This window comes from Palaemon carinicauda, chromosome 11, assembly GCF_036898095.1.
Source record: "Palaemon carinicauda isolate YSFRI2023 chromosome 11, ASM3689809v2, whole genome shotgun sequence".
In the NCBI taxonomy this organism is placed as follows: Eukaryota; Metazoa; Arthropoda; class Malacostraca; order Decapoda; family Palaemonidae; genus Palaemon; species Palaemon carinicauda.
In genome coordinates, this window is record NC_090735.1 from 139,501,782 (window position 1) to 139,521,078 (window position 19,297).

The following is a 19,297-nucleotide window of genomic DNA, read 5'->3' on the forward strand; positions in this document are numbered from 1 at the left end:
GTATGAATGCGCACAACTCGAGCAAATAGGCATAGCAGAAAGAACACAGAAACAGAGAGAATAATCAAGTGTTCACTGGATTATCTGGATATGACTGAATGTATATAATGTTTCCATGACAAAACTCGACAGCGTACCAGAAGTTAGAACCTTTCAACTCTTGTATCAGACGCAAGCTCTTGCAAACAAAAAGAAGAAAAAAAGTATAATTCCGTTAATTTATTTTAAGAAATGCTAGCTTAGAGGTACTCTAGTAGCTGGGACATGCTCAGATCCACAGAAGGAAAAGTGACGCAGTAAGCATTTTTGTTAAGATTATCATTATTGTTGTTATTTTTGTCGTTTGCAATTTGGCCGCTTGCAGGCATTATCCTTTCGAGTGACTGGCAAATCCTTTGTATCGAGCACTAAAGCCCGAGGGTTGCTTGTCTGCAAACATCACGCAGGCAGTCAGTCAGCCGGTCGATGTTCGTCTAGTCAGCTCAAGCAGTCAAGAGTCTAAATAACCCGTACCATGAGACTAATATGTACTGTAAACTTCAACGTGTACCATGAGACTATAGCATGCATCGAGTGATTATAGCATATACCATGAAAGAAGCATTTACCATGCTTGTCAAATCTTATAATATTCTTGTTCACTTGGACACGAACGAATACCTACAATACACTAAATAGTCTCTCTCTCTCTCTCTCTCTCTCTCTCTCTCTCTCTCTCTCTCTCTCTCTCTCTCTCTCTCTGCCTTCGATCAAAACACTGTAGTCCATGTTGCTTTTCAGGCTTTATTCAATTCTGCATTAAAGCGGAAGATTATGAAATTATGGATTTGCCTCATATTGGGTCCGTCTTATTTCATGTTCAGTATCTGCGTTTTTCTCCTAATTAATAAGTCAATAAATCAATGGAGAGAGAGAGAGAGAGAGAGAGAGAGAGAGAGAGAGAGAGAGAGAGAGAGAGACTTGTTTCCGGTGTAAGGTATTGTCATCTGGTGACATTGTATGCTGAGGTATATTTACTGTTATTTTTTTTCTTTTTAGCGTAGCCATTTCCTGTTTCTCGTCAAGCTGTGAAGGCGAATTTACATGCGTATGTACATAGAATTTTGCGAATGCATATTGATGAACAGAACTCTCTGTGATGGTATGCTATTTATTTAGTCCTTTTCGTGTAGGCTACCTGTGTTTTTTTATTAGTAAATGAAGTGATGAAGGTGATTGGTAAAAAAAGTGCAGAAAGTAAGGTTGTGCAGTGAAGGGATATTGAAAGTTGCTCGATGGTTGATGAGGAAAGGCAAATAAAGATACCGAAAAGGAAGTATGGTGGAAGAAATATTTAGCCTAATAATGCGACTGATGTGAACAAAAAATAAATAGCAAGTTGAGGAACAGAGGGTGATATCTTGAACAACAGATAACTTGAGCTAGAAGGACCGTGTTGTCGTACAAACTATCATATCTATGTAAGCTTCCGCGAACAGTAGTATTTATAAGGCTTCCATTTGTTCCAGAAAGAAACTATAGTTCACATAGTTTCTGAACAATACTGGTGATATGGAACTAATCTCTCTCTCTCTCTCTCTCTCTCTCTCTCTCTCTCTCTCTCTCTCTCTCTCCAGTATATTTGTTTGTTGCCTAATACTACATCAAAGGAAAGATATTCAAGTCTCTCTCTCTCTCTCTCTCTCTCTCTCTCTCTCTCTCTCTCTCTCCAGTATTTTTGTTTGTTGCTTAATACCACATCACAGGAAAGATACTCAAGTCTCTCTCTCTCTCTCTTTCTCTCTCTCTCTGTACTCAAATCTCTCTCTCTCTGTACTCAAATCTCTCTCTCTCTCTCTCTCTCTCTCTCTCTCTCTCTCTCTCTCTCTCTCTCACCAGTATTTTTGTTTGTTGCCTAATACCACATAACACGAAAGATATTCAAGTCTTCTCTCTCTCTCTCTCTCTCTCTCTCTCTCTCTCTCTCTCTCTCTCTCTCTCTCTCTCTCTCTCAACTAATACCAAATAAAAGAAAATATACTCAAATCTCTCTCTCTCTCTCTCCTCTCTCTCTCTCTCTCTCTCTCTCCTGATACTAAGTAAAAGAAAAGATACTCAAATCTCTCTCTCTCTCTCTCTCTCTCTCTCTCTCTCTCTCTCTCTCTCTCTCCTAATACCAAATAAAAGGAAAGATACTCAAATCTCTCTCTCTCTCTCTCTCTCTCTCTCTCTCTCTCTCTCTCTCTCCTGATACTAAATAAAAGAAGATACTCAAATCTCTCTCTCTCTCTCTCTCTCTCTCTCTCTCTCTCTCTCTCTCTCTCTCTCCTAATACCAAATAAAAGAAAAGATACTCAAATCTCTCTCTCTCTCTCTCTCTCTCTCTCTCCTGATACTAAATAAAAGAAAAGATACTCAAATCTTTCTCTCTCTCTCCTGATACCAAATAAAAGAAAAGATACTCAAATATCTCTCTCTCTCTCTCTCTCTCTCTCTCTCTCTCTCTCTCTCTCTCTCTCTCTCTCGTGGTTTCAACAGTTGAGAAACTGATAGTGAAAGTGGCTCAGTAAAAACAAACTAAAAGAAAGTTGAAAGAAACTAAATTCCAAAGGGGAATAAACAAATCACACAAATATGAAATCCCGTTGTTTGTTTCAATCAAAATATAGTTTAGAGAGGTCCTATATCCTAGGGTTCCTTCTATAGGGAGGTTTCGTTCCTGAGTCATTGCTAAGACGCTCCTTCAGCTACTTTTGAGTTACACATAACCTAATCTAACAATTAATCTTGCATCTCTTACACCTGCTGCTAATTGAGGCGTTCACAATACATCTCTCTCTCTCTCTCTCTCTCTCTCTCTCTCTCTCTCTCTCTCTCTCTCTCTCTCTCTCTCTCCTAATACCAAATAAAAGATAAGATACTCAAATCTCTCTCTCTCTCTCTCTCTCTCTCTCTCTCTCTCTCTCTCTCTCTCTCTTTAGAGCTCAAATTACTATTGTTTTTAACTGCTTTAATGTCTTCTATTTTATTTTTCTTCCTGATGTTTTATTGAAGTTTTTATAGTTTATGGATGAAAGATTTATATTAATGTTGTTACTTTTTTTTTAATAATTTTATTGTTTATTGCTTCTCTTGTAGTTTATCTATTTCCTTATTTCCTTTAGTCGCTTAGTAATTTTCCCTGTTGGAGCCCTTGGGCTTATATGGTCCTTCTTTTCAACTAGGGCTGTAGCTTACCAAGTTATAATATTAATAATAATAATAATAATAAAATATTTCTTTTCTCTTTATAAAGGGTACTTGGATACAGACTCCAAAACGTTTTGATTTATGTTTATATAACGCTGAGATATGAGTGTTTGAAAATTGCCAATATAAAAAATTATGTAATTACACTAGTCATTTCTTGCTCCAGGTTTTCACCAACCTTCAGCCGATGATAGTGAGCAAAAGTGTTGTAGTGTCACACAACGATCTCACACAAAGTCTATAGACCTTCATCTCGCAGTTCAAGGAGCATATAGGGATCAGTTAAACGAAACCGATCAGCTGATATCATCATGGCGCCGAGAAAATTTCTAACTGTTGCAGTAATATGTATTATCGGTATATTACGTGAAATGAAGAATTCTACAACTACTACAGGATGAACAAAGCAGATTATTATTATCTCTTTAGGCTTGTTGGACCCAAAATTGCCAAGCACGTTCTATTTACAGCCGCCATCTTGTGTGTTTACATCCGGCGTCATGCTCGCAGTTTGTGCTCGCTGTTTCCCGTCCAGTTGGGAGGCCAATATCTCGAGCAACAAGTTATCATACTTTCCATAAAGCCTAGTGTGATTCCATAACGCATTTTCTCGTGATTTAGATTTTTTCCGGCGTGGCCCCTGGTTACCCTTAGTCTATGTACGCCTCAATTGTATTAAAAAAAAAAAAAATGAAAAATATCAATCTATTTTTTTGTCTGTAATAACTCGTATTTGTTATCCCTTGTTTTCAGACAGAAGCTATGCGGCCATGGCAGATAACGCTAGAAAGTATAGTCATGCTGTTCCTGTGGACTCTCAACATCTTTTCAGATTCATTTGCGTGTTTATTTCTATTGATCTTTCATGTCCACGGAGGCTGGATCATGTTAGGAGTGCTTGGAATCCTGCATTTCCTGCTCAATTGCTGGATACTCCGATTGTAAGTAGAATGTACACTTTCCAGACTCCTTTCTCAGAGTTTAATAAGTTCAGACAGATCTCATTCAACTAGACCAGTGTTTCCCAACCTTTTTTAAATGATTACCCCAAAATTTTATTTCCAACTAATCAATGACCCCATTGAACATATACCCGGTAACATCGTATGTTTTTTTTTTTTTTTTTTTTTTTTTTTTTTGCAGCCACCTGATGAACTGTATGGATCATGTAGCCCGCTATTGGCTGCTTATAGTTAAGGATCCAAAACAAATGCAAACTTTTCCATTTTAATGGATATCAAAATGAACCATCATCAGTGCAGAATATTCAATATTAATAGATATTATTTAGTAATCACTTTATGCTTGCTCTGGTTTTTCAGTGTGAGGGTTGAGCTTGTTTTGCCTGTGCAATTTTCTCTATTCTGGGCTCGGTTACTCCAAAAATACGGGTCCATTACCCCACTGGGGTAATTTACCCCAGGGTTGGGAAACACTGAACTAGACTATACGTATCTGTTTCTATTTCTTCGTTTCAAATTCAGTAACATTTCGATACATCACAACACTTGCTACATTTTCTTCAAAGGCACGATTTGTTGCAGTTAGATTGTGGTGGCCGATGTGATAACGTCCCTGACTGGTGAACGCTAGACTGGGGTTCCAGTCCCGCTTAAACTCGTTTGTTCCTTTGGTAGCTGCAACCTCACCCTCCTTGTGAGCTAAGGATTAGGGGTTTGGGGGAGCCTATATAGGTCAATCTGCTGAGTTATCAGCAGCCATTGCCTGGCCCTTCTTGGTCCTAGCTTGGGTGGAGAGAGAGCTCGGGCGCTGATCATATGTATACATGGTCAGTCTCTAGGGCATTGTCCTGCTCGAATGGGCGATGTCACTATCCCTTGCCTCTACCATTCATGAGTGGCCTTTAAACCTTTAAATGTATATATTTTGATATCTAAGAATACAGCAGCTCCTGTTGAAGAATCAATGTCAGACTTGCTTGCTGATTGACCTTTTTCTCTTCTGCAATATTTACGTATTTTTTAATTGCAATAAATCCCAATTTTGAAGGAAATAGATCAAGTACTGGGGCATATTGAAATGTTACTAAATTTGAAACCTGTAAATAGAAACAGATACTTAAAAGTCTAGTTGAAATAGATCTGTTTGAATGTATTAATTAGAGAAATATAGAATATTGTTCTGTTAGATATTAATTTTGTACTAAATGTAGGAAAATACCATAAAATCCTAAAGTATATTAAATTCTAGAAAATATTTGGTTTCTGGTAAAAGCATCGTTCTTATGCAAATGTTTAATACTGTAACATTAGTAATGTCAAATATAGGTCTAACTTATTTGAAATTGAATATAGATAAAAGATGAGAATAGTTAACTTGATCTTTAACGGAACAAAGTGAGCATAGTTCGTCATGCAAAATTTATCAGCATTCATTAAATATTTTTTTTTTTTTAAATTCTCTCAAAACCCTTTCTTTTCTTTTTCTGTTTTTTAATTTTCTCAGAATTTTTCTCTTCTTTTTTTTAATTCTCTCAAAACTTTTCTATTCTTTTTTTTTTATTTTCTCAAAACCCTTTCTTTTCTTTTTCTGTTCTTTAATTCTCTCAAAATTTTTATCGTCCTTTTTTTTTTTTTTAAATTCTCTCAAAAACGTCTCTTTTCTTTTACAAAGTCAATGGAAGAAGATGAACAAAATTGCAATATCGGCATTGTTCCTCACGCAGACAGCAGCGTTTTACATGTAAGTATAATGCTTTTTTCTTTAATTTCCCTACAGACTTTTGTTCTCAGTAACCACAAGCTAATCAATGAGTCAATTTGGGTGTTGGGCCTTATCCGATAGGTAGATTAAGATACAAATCCTTTAAAGTTTAACTATCTTATTTATCTTCCGTTTTGTTTCAAGTTGTTATAGTTCATGTATGAAATAAACATTTTAATGTTGTTACTGTTCTTTAGCATTTAATTCTGATTGTTCATTACTTCACTTGTAAGTTTATTTATTTCCTTGTTTCCCCTCCTCGCTGGGCTATTTTTCTCTGATGGGGCCATTTGGCTTATAGCATCAGGCTTTTCTGTTGTAGCTTAGCTGATAATAATAATAATAATAATAATAATAATAATAATAATAATAATAATAATAATAATAATAATAATAGGATTTCACCCATCTGCATATCGCTTGTCAAAGGTAACAAGAAAAGTCATAGGATCTTCCGAAACATTTATCATTATTATTATTATTATTATTATTATCATTATTATTATTATTATTATTATTATTATTATTATTGTTACCAGCCAAGCTACAACCCTAGTTGGAAAAGCAAGATGCTATAAGCCCAAGGGCTCCAACAGGGAAAAATAGCCCAGTGAAGAAAGGAAATAAGGAAATAGATAAATGATGAGAATAAATTAAAGATATATCATTCTAAAAACAGTAACAGCGTCAAAACAGATATGTCCTATATAAACTATTAACAACGTCAAAAACAGATATGTCATATATAAACTATAAAAAGACTCATGTCAGCCTGGTCAACATAAAAACATTTGCTCCAACTTTGAACTTTTGAAGTTCTACTGATTCAACTACCCGATTAGGAAGATCATTTCACAACTTGGTAACAGCTGGAATAAAATTTCTAGAATACTGTGTAGTATTGAGCCTCATGATGGAGAAGGCCTGCCTAGTATTACGAACAAGATAGAATTGTCCAGGGAGATCTGAATGTAAAGGATGGTCAGAGTTATAAAAACTCTTATGCAACATGCATAATGAACTAATTGAACGACAGTGCCAAAGATTAATATCTAGATCAGGAATAAGAAATTTAATAGACCGTAAGTTTCTGTCCAACAAGTTAAGATGAGAATCAGCACCTGAACACCAGACAGGAGAACAATACTCAAAATAAGGTAGAATGAAAGAATTAATACTTCTTCAGAATGGATTGATCACCGAAAATCTTGAAAGACTTTCTCAATAAGCCAATTTTTTTGTGCAATTGAAGAAGACACAGACCTAATGTGTTTCTCAAAAGTAAATTTGCTGTCAAGAATCACACCTAAAATTTTAAAAGTCATACAAATTTAAAGAAACATTATCAATATTGAGATCCGGATGTTGAGGAGCCACCGTCCTTGACCTACTTTCAATCATAATTTGAGTTTTGTTAGGATTCAACTTCATTCCCCATAATTTGCACCATGCACTAATTTTAGCTAAATCTCTATTAAGGGATTCACCAACCTCAGATATACATTCAGGGGATGGAATTGATGCAAAGAGAGTAGCATCATATGCATATGCAACAAGCTTGTTTTCTAGGCCAAACCACATGTCATGTGTATATATAGTATGAAAAGTAATGGGCTGAGAACACTACCCTGTGAAACACCGGATACCACATTCCTATACTCACTATGGTGCCCATCAACAACAACTCTTTGAGATCTATTACTTAAAAAATCAATAATAATGCTAAGAAACGACCCATCCCTTCCCAACTGTTTGAGTTTGAAAATAAGGGCCTCATGATTAACACGGTCAAAGGCAGCACTAAAATCAAGGCCAATCATACGCACTTCCTGACCACTTTCAAGGTATTTATGTATGGCATTGGAGATTGTAAGAAGGGCATCACATGCTCCAAGGCCTTTACGAAAACCAAATTGCAAACTAGGGAATAGATGATTACCTTTAGTAAACCTATTAAAACGTTTTTCCAGAAGACGCTCAAAAACTAGATAATATTGGAGTTATTAAAATTGGGCGGCAATCAATGGGACTTGAGCTACCACAAACACATTTACATAGAGGAGTAAGATTACCAATCCTCCAACAAGTGCTAAAAGCTCCACTTCTTGCTAACTTGCGCAAAATAACAGATAACTTTGGAGCTAAGAAATCTGCTGTCTTTATTAAAAACAATGGAAAAATACCATTTGGGTCTACACCTCCATAAGCATCAAGGTCCATCAATAGAGCTTTAATTTCACGAGATCGAAAAGCTAAACTAGTTAGTTTAGCCTCGGGAAAACATGAATGAGGAAATTCAAGTTTTTCATAACTCTGTTTACTGTCAAAAACATCAGCCAAAAGGGTTGCCTTTTCCTTTGGACAGTGAGTGACTGAGCCATCTGGTTTAAGTAAATGATGGAACTGTTGCATCTACACCAAAGAGTGCAGATTTAAGGGTAGACCACCATTTATGTTCCTTAGTTGTACCAGAAAGGGTTTCTTTTATGGTTAAATTGTACTCCTTTTCAGTTGAGGCATAAACTCTCATTTATGATTGTGATTTCTAATTTCATTCACAAATGAAATTATATTCACAATATGAGAACATATTCAGCAAAAATGTTGAAAAAACTTCAAACTACCCATTTATTGATTTACGAGTTATAAAGTAAGATACTTGTAGACATGGGGGCAACAGGATTCTTTTCTAAGGACAAAAGCAATCTCTGTTTATATCTGTTAATAGCATCATATAAGAACACACTATGGTTTGAGACATTAACCTTTATGTGCATTCCCCTATAAGATTTTTATACTTTATATTATCCCTATTTCTCTTTGATGTGGCCAGATCTTTGTGTTCGTAAATGTTTAACGGTATTTTCTTAATTGTTTCAGTATGCTGTCGATATATATATATATATATATATATATATATATATATATATATATATATATATATATATATGTGTGTGTGTGTGTGTGTGTGTATATATATGTATATATATTATACACACACACACACACACACACACATATATATATATATATATATATATATATATATATATATATATATATATATATATATATATATGTGTGTGTGTGTGTGTGTGTGTGTGTGTGTGTGTGTATATATTAAATCCATTACCAAATATCACATTTCCTAATAAAGTAATTATATTTATTTTTTATGCTCAAAGATCCATATGTAAGTTCTGTTATTATAATTTTTGCTGAGGTATAATTTCTCTCCCTAGGAAAATTTTAAACTGTTTTGTTGTAATGCCCAAATCACCTCTAGAAATATATTGGAAGCGTTCCTGACTGGCGTTCTGTTGGACGGGAGATCGAGTCACGCTCAAACTCGATTGTTTCTTGTAGTGTCGGTAACCTTACCGCTAAGGGTGGTGGTCTGGGGAAGCCTATGGGCCTACCCGCTGAGCCATCAGCAGCCATTGCCTGGCTCTCCCTGGTACCATCTTTGTTGGAGAGGGCGCTTGGGTGCTGATCAGTTTCTAGGGCATTGTCCTGCTAGCTAGGGTATTGCCACTGTCCCATTTACTATTCATGAGCGGCCTTTAAGCCTTTAAACACACTACGAGACCCAAGCTCACATGTGGTCTGCCTCGGGATTGCCCTTAGGGCACGTATCCTTCCGCCTAGGCCTACCATTACAGAAAACGGGAGTAGGGTAAACTACACAAAACTCTGGTCGGTTGAGAGGAGGTTCCAGGTAACTCCTAAGAAAGTAGTTCTCGGTAAGCATGTTAGGAAAAATACAATGAAGACCATTGTTTAAGACGTCAATTTTATTTTGTAACTTTTTATTTTTAAAGGTCTTGGATTGGACACATCTGAACTCAGACAAATCGTAATTTTCGAATGTTTATTGTCATGGAAATCGATTTTTATTTTTTCTAAGATCAAATGGTGTTCCTGACTTGCTACAATTTGTAGCTGATATGGTTTATTTAAAACCCATTATGTTCCAAACATTATATTTGCTTATTTTTTTCTATGCTTGATGGGTAACTACACATATACAATAGGGCGTAAAAGAAGTTAGTGATAGTGATAACCAAAAGAGAAAAAGATAAGCCAAAAATCAAAAGTACATTGTTAAATAAAATCGTAATTTTTATCTGAAATTCTCCGTAAAATTATACTGTTGTCAGCCGTATTTCAGTAGAATATAGACGACCGTAATTTTACTAAACTTAGTTATCAACGTTTAAGGGTTGGTGATCATAATATAACTCTTCTACGTCAATATATCCGTTTTTAAAACGGTAAATGTCTGGCAACATTTATGCCAGAATTTTTACCTTTTTTACGACAAATCTTTAAAACTGTAATGACAACCATGATGAATCAAGAAAAAAAAAAGGCATAGATTATTGCAAAGTCATTTTTACATTCCTCACTATATTCCACCTTAGTCTTTCAACTCACCTAAGTTCACATTTAATTGATTTACTGTATTTTTTCTTGTTTTTTTTTTATGTAGAGATTTTTTGAGAAAGAACCAGAAACTCCATGGATATATTCGTTATAATCCTTGATGTTTGGGGTCTTGGATAAAATAATCCCATTTACTTAAACTCTTACAAGGGAAATTAATTCAGTGTTTGAGCAAATAGTGTGCGAGTAACCTTAAACAAATTAAACATGATCTTTGGGTTCTATTGTACTCAAATCAAGAATAATAAGTCTTTTTCACACTCCTTCTAGCCTTTTGAGATTTTGGATATCTTAATTGTCCAAACTTCCTGTTAGATTTTGGTCGACTGTCCAAATTCATCATTTGAATTTTCTTTTGTGCTTTCTATTCGCAGGATATGCAGAAGAACTTGGCGATCATTGGTCCCTTATTGTACAAAGGATGACAGAACAAAGAAGCGAAAATTATTAATAGCTAAATACTCATTGTGTATCGAGACTTGGTATTCTTCCAAAAAGTTTCCAACTGAGGGAAACACGATTGAGATGAGAAGTTGCTTACCTCCCGAAATGATTGCAAATCCACATCATATCCCCACAGTTTCAGACTCGTGCAACGATGTCGAGAACAATGACGCCATGATAGATAAGTTCTTCACGAACGAAGAGGAATCCCAGCAGATCATCCCAATGGGTACGACAAAGTACGCCGAAGGCACTTACAACGTCGAACTGAACTTCAGTTCGCCCCAGGAACTGTACGTCGGAGAGCCCAGCCTAATAAAGTTCCTCTTGAAGACTCTACAGCATCTGTTTGTGAAGGAAAATAAGCTCTCGTACCACATAGTAACAGATCCCAACAATAAGATCCTCTACATCACAAAATCAGATCGTCACATTAAAGAGCTTCCTCCAAGGACTATCTCCGGGCATTCTTCAGCTTTGTGCAATGATATTCACTATGCTGTTAATCTGGCCAAGGGATTGGAGTATGAGATCTTCGCCGTTACCAAGCGAACGTTCGATGAGAATAAATTCATAGTGGATGCAGATATTTCTAAACTGCTGTGGAGTATCGTTTGGCCGTCAGCTGTAATCAAGTTGTATTTGATCATGACCATTATTGTGAGTCAACCAGGTAAGATTCTGAGTAATTCAACTTATAATTTACTTTTCAGGTGTTATTTATTTTTGCAGTAGCTGCATCATGTAAGAGTTTCTTGTTAAAATGGTTAGCAAAAATAAAGAAGGAGAAATTATATTGCCCGTTTAAAGAAAAAAAGATAATTGATTTTAATGATTTTAGAATTTCATTTTGATTTTGTTTATTAAGGTTACCACATAAAGGAGAGTTACAGTAACAGTGTCTTTAGTAAAGATTAGTGTAAATTGACAGTATTTAATAATTATGAATTTTGTTATTTTCTATTTGATAGACAGATGAGTATTGAATTGAAGTATTGAATATGATTATATTGATGGTAATAATACTGATGGAATCCACCTTCAGAATTTTAATTTTCCAAATTTCAAATATTTACGGTAATTTTTTTTTTCAATCATCATTATTCCTAATAACAAATACCAGGCATTTGCAATAAGAAATAAATTTAGGGACGTGGTGGCCGATGTGGTAACGTCCCTGACTGGTGAACGCCAGACTGGGGTTCGAGTTCCGCTTAAACTCGTTATGTCATTGGTCGCTGTGGTCTATCTGCTGAGTCATCAGCAGCCATTGCCTAGCCCTCCTTGGTCCTAGCTTGTGGGAGCCTATAGGTCAATCTGCTGAGTCATCAGCAGCCATTCCCTGGCCTTCCTTGGTCCTAGCTTGGGTGGAGGGTGGGGGGGGGGGAGGCTTGGGTGCTGAATATATGTATATATGGTCAGTCTCTAGGGCATTGTCATGCTTGATAGGGCAATGTCACTGTCCCTTGCCTCTGCCATTCATGAGCGGCCTTTAAACCTTTAAAGAGAAATACTTACTTATTCAATTTATAACTAGGAATTTTTTAAGACTCAAATTCCGGCTTTATAGGATGGTGTGTGCCATAACAAAATTTTGGTCGTTTTTTTATGAATGTGTAAAGCATGTGTAAATTACACATTTTCCTTAAATCAATTGCTTGACTTCTAACTGGTTTGAGACTTGCTAATCATTTGTACACTATCTTCAGAAACACTCAAGATATCCTTCGTACTTTACCTTCATTTACGTTATTCCCCGTTTGCCTATTGAGATAAACATCTTATCTTTATTCCCCCTTCTACTGTTATTTTGTGCTGTTATGTTTTTACTTTGCTTCGACATGAGGAGTCATCTCTTGGTCCTTAATAACAAAAATATTATTGCATTTGGTTGGTTCCTTATTAATAGTAAGTTGATGTCACTGGATGACAGACAATTCATGTGAAAAAAAGATTAATTGTTACGTTGAATAATGTTTAAACTACTCCATGCATGATATAAGAATTTGTATAATTCAGGTGATTTAACTTTCTAGGTTAAGTTTTGCATTCTTTCTTCAAAATGTATAGATGTATTTCCTTACCTTATTTCATAAATATTTCTCCTTTCTTCCACAGGTGGTTACGCATTCATGCTTATCAGTCCCCTCATTAGTGTGGTAACTTGGCTATTCACGCAAAAAGGAGTGTCAGAACCATGGAAAAATGTATTTCTAATGATCCCATTACGGCTGAATTTGTCTGGTAAGGTCATTATGATAGTTCTTTTTACGTTAAAAAAAAAAAAATCTTTCAGAATTGTGTATTTGATTTAATCACACTATTCTATCTTATTTCTCTTCCTCTTGTTTTTGTTAAAGTTTTTATAGTTTATCAGGAAATATTCATTTTAATACAGTATAGTTGCTGTTCTTAAAATATTTTGTTTTTCCTTGTTTTCTTTCCTCACTAGGCTATTTTCCCTGTTGGAGCCCCTGGGCTTATAGCATTCTGCTTTTCCAACTAGGGTTGTAGCTTAGGAAGTAATAATAATAATAATAATAATAATAATAATAACAACAACAATAATAACAATTAATGTCATCGGTAACTGTGAACACCTTCGATAGGGTTGTAGTGGCCGATGTGGTAATGTCCCTAACGGTTCGAGTCCCGCTCTGATTCGTTAGTTTCTTTGGCCGCTGTAACCTCACCATCCTTGTGAGCTATGGATGGGGGAGCTTATAGGTCTATCTACTGAGTCTTCAGCAGCCGTTGCCTGGCCCTTCTTGGTCCTAGCGAAGGGGCTTGGGCGCTGATCATATGTATATATGGTCAGTCTCTAGGGCATTGTCCTGCTCGAATGGGCGATGTCACTGTCCCTTGCCTTTGCCATTCATGAGTTGCCTTTAAACCTTTAAACAGTCTACTACATCCATGTCTGGGTATTTAATCAATAGCTAACCCTATATCAAAGACCTGTCGAATGTAGCTCATATTGCATTAGCTTACTGTGTAAACATGTTCAATACATGTAAAACTAGAAAAACACTCTAAGAGTGCAGACCTCCGCCACGGCAGCTTATTTCTCAAAATCAGCCTGTCTTTTCCAGAATTAATTTAGACCGTAGGCGTATTTTAAGTCTGTGTGACAACCGCGTGTTAAGTTGGGATAAAGGTTAGGGTTAATTTGGTCGACCTTTTGCTCGACCTTGACCTCGACCATTGACGTAGGACTTTCAGAATTGAATCACTTCCACGTCTCAACAGCAATAATTAATCCCTGAAAGTTTTACGACTCTATGAGTAAAATTATAGCTGTAGCCAGGAAGTTGTTCACAAACAAACAAACAAACAGACAATCAGCAGCGAAACTTCTTTGGCTGAGGTAACTATTGATATATGCATTTATGAAATATCTAATATTTCATTAAGAATCTTTGCATAAGGTTATGTACATCATGATTTGCATCTAAAAGTTATGAGATGTCCTTACCTGTCAGGGGTAGGAGGTTTTTACTCTCTTCTTAATACCTTGATCTAAAGGTTGTGGCATTGAGATCACAATGGATGGCAGAAATTTACGTATATTTGTTTGCCCTCCATGTCTGGGAGCAGTGGCTTGAATGGCAAATTTTCTTCCTTTAGGTACACTTTCACTTTGTTAGGCAAACATTTATTGGGCAACTTCTTGAAACAGGAAACATTCGCTTGTTGTTGTCTTTCCAGTTGAACATGTTCATAGAGCAATAAGCAGTACATGGTTTTATCATGTGGCTTGCCGTATTGCCACACTGAACTAAATTCAACTCACCCCCTTTCAGCCTGGGTGCCTTCCTCTCGCTTTTGTGAATGTAGGTCTTACTGAGATTTTTTTTTCAGAAAATGTCAGCCTTCTTGTCTAATCATTTCTTTTAGTTGTGCTGAAGACTCCTCCTTATCTGAAGGTGCCGATTCTAATGTAATTTTTTACATTTCTCAAGTTGTGCGAGTGTCTCCTCTTGAATTGATCAGGAATGTTGCTGGAAAAATCTCCGTGTAGGCCTATGGGAATCGCTGAATATTCTCCTCTTTATCGTGTCCTCTAACCCCAATTTCAAGGCCTCCATTTTCACTAACACTATGTGACTTATGACTGTGTTGACTTTTACAGTGATTGGGGCTATGGTGATACTTCATCGTTCATATCCTTTCTCCTCTTAGATATTTCCCAAATGGAAAACTCTTTCTTCCCATATTTGTGTGCAATTACAGGAAAAGATTTGTCTTTCAATTAAATCAAGAATTTACCTCTTCTCTATAAGGAGCAGAACCTGACAAACCCATTTAGTCTTTAGACCAACATGCCCTTCGCTCGAAATATGTCTAGAAGCCATGGTTAAAGTGTGCACTTATTTGGTCAACTCCCTTTGTTATACAGGAATAACATTATCACGGACACCACTCAGAATATGAGAGGAAGTGCAGTACAAAGATTGTGGTATGATTGACCCAGGGTGTCTTCGATAAAGAAAAACAGATGATTTGACATGTGCATTCATAAACCAGGGACTCCTTTGGCTGGGTGTTGAGCAGGGTAGTGCATGAGTGGCCCACTCTTTGAAATTTTTGCCAAGTGCTTCGCGTATAATGTATAAGTGAATTTCTGAACATACTTTGTTTTGTTGTTATCAGTTGGTCAAAAGTGTTTAGTGAAGTCCATAGGTAAGAGGAGACTACACGAAAAACAACAGAACAGTTTGAATACCAAGATCACTAAATTTGTATGGCAAACAGACACACAAAGGAATGATAGTAGTGTCATTGGAGATGCTGTTGGACCTTGATGCTTATGTGGCCAATTAGGAGTCATCTTGAAGATCATCTAAGGATTGCTTTGACAGAAAGATAAGCTACTGTAGACTCATAGAGATTGATGGAATAAGTATTTATATAAAAAAAATAAACCATCTTTAATAAATCAACATGAGGTTAATGAAAAATCAGTGAAAAGTGTCATGTGAACGCAGGACTCCATCTAGCGTTTAAAAATTACTTATACTAATAGACTCTCTCTCTCTCTCTCTCTCTCTCTCTCTCTCTCTCTCTCTCTCTCTCTCTCTCTCTCTCTCTCTCTCTCTCTCTTCTTAAGATTGTATAATCACAAGCTTCAAACATTGTTACCACTTTACCCCAGACTTCATTCTCAGCAGCCATATTCGATGAAGGAGGTACATCACATTAGGTTCATTGTCATCACCGCATTAAGGCTTGTTTGTATCTAGTCAGAGCTTTTTACCTTTGTCACAGCTATGTGAAGTGGCACTCTCAATTCATCTCTTATTCCTGCTATAGTAGCCATCTGATGATTATGAATTCAAGATGCCCTTCTTTGCCAGCTGTTTAAATCATATGTAATGTATATGTTGTTATGTATATAAAATTTTTACATTTGCAGGCATGTGAAATAATTCACCTTTCGTCATGTTTCACTTTAAAGCAATTTCATTTACATTGCTGATTATTGTGTTTATTCATTATAAAGGCTACCATTTGTTTGTTACATAAGTAGACCTCTTCTGATATACACCAGCTTAGCATTTTATAATAATGTCTGTTTTTTATACAATAATAAATATACCGAAGATTACACAAGTCATGAAACTAATATGTTTATTTTTCTTTCTTTTTACAGTACCGAGGGCATTATTGGTTACTGGAATAGGTGCAAGCAACCTACCACTGGGAGCAGCATGCTATATATCTGTTAAAGTTGTAAGCACGATTGTTCTTACAGCCTATATTGCATACTCAAAAAAATTTAAAAATATAGAGCTTTACAGAGATGAAATAGACAGGTACAACTACAAACCAATACTCGACCCAGTAATCCAGTTTAGTGAAAGTTTTGTTTACATAGCATGGGCAATATGGCAGTATGCTACTGATCCAAGAACACCTAGCCCAGTATGGGTAACAAGATATCATCTTCCACTAATACTTTTCTTATCAACCCTTCTTGGTCACGTCTTTGGATTAACTTGGCTGTGGTTCACCAGGTCAATGGTTAAAAAGCCTCTAAAGGATCCTAAAAGTGTCTTGAGGCTAGTGCAATCATTAGAATATATTAGGACCTAAAACATTATGTTCTAACAGATTTGTTCAAGAAGTAAAGTTGAGAGCTTGAGGATGAAGTAATCTTACCACCATTTATACAAGACTGAGATTTGCTTTTTGTATAAAGTTTCCCTTTGACCGATTAGAATGCAATGAAAAAGGCATTTGTTTCGAAAGAGTTAAACTTTTACATGCATATTTCGTGGTATCAATAAAGATATGAAGAACAAGAATATAATTCAAAGTACAAGTCTTCTTTCAGCAAAGAACCATTTAATTGTAGCTTGCCAGAAAATAGGCTCTGCAAAAATAAGACATCATATTCTTTGAAATTCTCGCACTAGTTGCTTTATATCAAAGTAATATGGTTGTAAGATCATATCTACTTCATCGAGTCTTATTTTTAGAAAATTGGGCATTTGTCGCAAAGACCACTACTCATCTTTGAAGTTCCATCTCTGAAGGTCTTGAATTTCAAGACCACAGTAAGAAACCTCTTCAGGAAAGGTTTTTACCCACTGGGAATAAAGAAAGATTTCTTTAAAACACCAGATCACATAAGAATGTCCTTTTAGGTAGGACACATGGAAAAGAAAGTTTCAAGCTCCTTAGTACTAGTGTTTTTGTCAGCTAAACCAAGTTCTAACGGGTGATTAAAGAAAAAGAAAGTAGCAAAACTTTAAAAATTTGAGTGTGCAATGCACATCATAGGTGACTAGAGACAAAGTTGATGTGTTGAGTGAAGAGAAAAATAAATTCTCAGAAAAACTGACGTATCTACAGGGGATACCAACTGATAGCCTCTTGAGTGGTCTGTATATCTGGAAGTTTGCTAATGCTAATCCACAGCTGAGGCTCCCAATACATAGAAATATTTTCCATTTCGTTCTGTAAATTTACCAGATTACCATTTACCATTCCATATCTGGTAGCTTTGAATGTTGAAACATGAGATGATTCAAGAATGGTTTGTGCATTATGAAATTCTTTTTAATCTCGTGAATTTGTGATGGATGAGTCGATAACCTCTGAGAGTCTCTAAGTTTCCATCACACTGAAGAAGAACAACAATAGGAACTGTGTACCCTTTGCTCAAAACTTGCAAAGGAGTCCCATTATAGTTCAACTTTCCATGACAACTTTACCTACCCAGAGTCTGAGGCAGCGTGAATATGACTATTAGAAAAGGTGGAAATGCTTCTTTAGTATACAATATTCACGATGATGGCAAAGACGCAAGACAGTATGCTGTAGTAAATTTTTACCCATTATTAGCAACACTTAGGTCTATTGGAAGCAGACTCTAACCCACCAAACCGAAATAGTAAACCTAGGCTTACGTAAACTTGGCTAACCCATAATTGAGGTTAGGTTCAAGATTCACTGGCTTGGATATTCTATCAGGTTTTACCAGGCTGAAAATGGAGGTTATGTACATATCACTAGTTAGTGTGTTTTATACCTAATTTATAAATCGGGGTGAAATACTTGAAAATATGTATAACTTTCATCCTTGTCTTTTATGTGTCATTGGCCTCTTGCTTGTACGTGGACAGTATGCTTGTCAATGTTAGCAATTGAAAATAGGCTATTTTTATATATTGCATTTCAGTCACTGAATTTTAACATAATTTATTAGTGAGAAGGATGGCATTGCCAATAAAACTATATCTTACTGGCTTAGGCATATTTTCGAATAGATTTTTATGTCAAATGAAGAGCCCCATATATTGTAAAGCCGCTTTAATTCCATGAAATTATACAAACTGTAAATAAACTTCATAAGAAACTTTTCATGTTCCTTGTCCCTAAGAAGGTCCTTTTTCCTGTTTAAATGTTTACAAATTCATGTTGGAAATTTTCATTATGCAAAAGTGTATAGTGTGTGATGGTCTGTTATAGATGTGGAGGTGATGGGGTTTGTGTGCTCTGGGGTCAAATATGGTGAGCAACAGCTCACGTTGTCTGGGTAAACAAAAGGTTAAGAGAAGAGCAGTAATGGAGGCCAAAGCCCAAGGCTGTTGTGAAGGGATGAAATACGAATGATAAAAGGAAAAAGTGAGCTATGTGTTGGTCGCTTGGAGTTGAGTGAACGAAGGTTAAGGTGGATGATATGAAGTGGGTGAGGGTGAGGGAGGGGAAGGGGAATGGAACATCTGGGTTGACATCATGAATAAAAAGCATAATGATGATAGAAATTGGATAACAGTTATAGAACAGTAATTTGGATATATGAATGAGCGATTATCATATGCGATAAGTAGAGATAATTAGTGATAAATTGGAGAAGAAGAATAAGAGAGAGATAAAGATTGAGGGGGATGGGCTGAAAAGTGGGGCGGTGAATTGTGGAAACGTAGTTCCAATGGGGGAATCCTTT

At 36.1% G+C, this 19,297-nt stretch overlaps 1 protein-coding gene across 3 annotated transcripts in view; it reads left to right on the plus strand.

Moving 5' to 3' along the window:
* The window catches only part of LOC137650246 (uncharacterized), a 32,057-nt gene extending 13,350 nt beyond the window's left edge, over positions 1 to 18,707 (plus strand). For all 3 annotated transcript variants that reach the window (XM_068383524.1, XM_068383523.1, XM_068383522.1), the window contains exons 2-6: positions 3,982 to 4,169; positions 5,863 to 5,931; positions 10,773 to 11,515; positions 12,961 to 13,086; positions 16,496 to 18,707. In XM_068383524.1, coding sequence (XP_068239625.1) covers positions 3,991 to 4,169; positions 5,863 to 5,931; positions 10,773 to 11,515; positions 12,961 to 13,086; positions 16,496 to 16,938 — 1,560 coding nt within the window. In that variant the 5' untranslated portion in view covers positions 3,982 to 3,990 and the 3' untranslated portion in view covers positions 16,939 to 18,707. The remainder of the gene's footprint in view (positions 1 to 3,981; positions 4,170 to 5,862; positions 5,932 to 10,772; positions 11,516 to 12,960; positions 13,087 to 16,495) is intronic.
* The last annotated feature ends 590 nt before the right edge of the window (positions 18,708 to 19,297 follow it).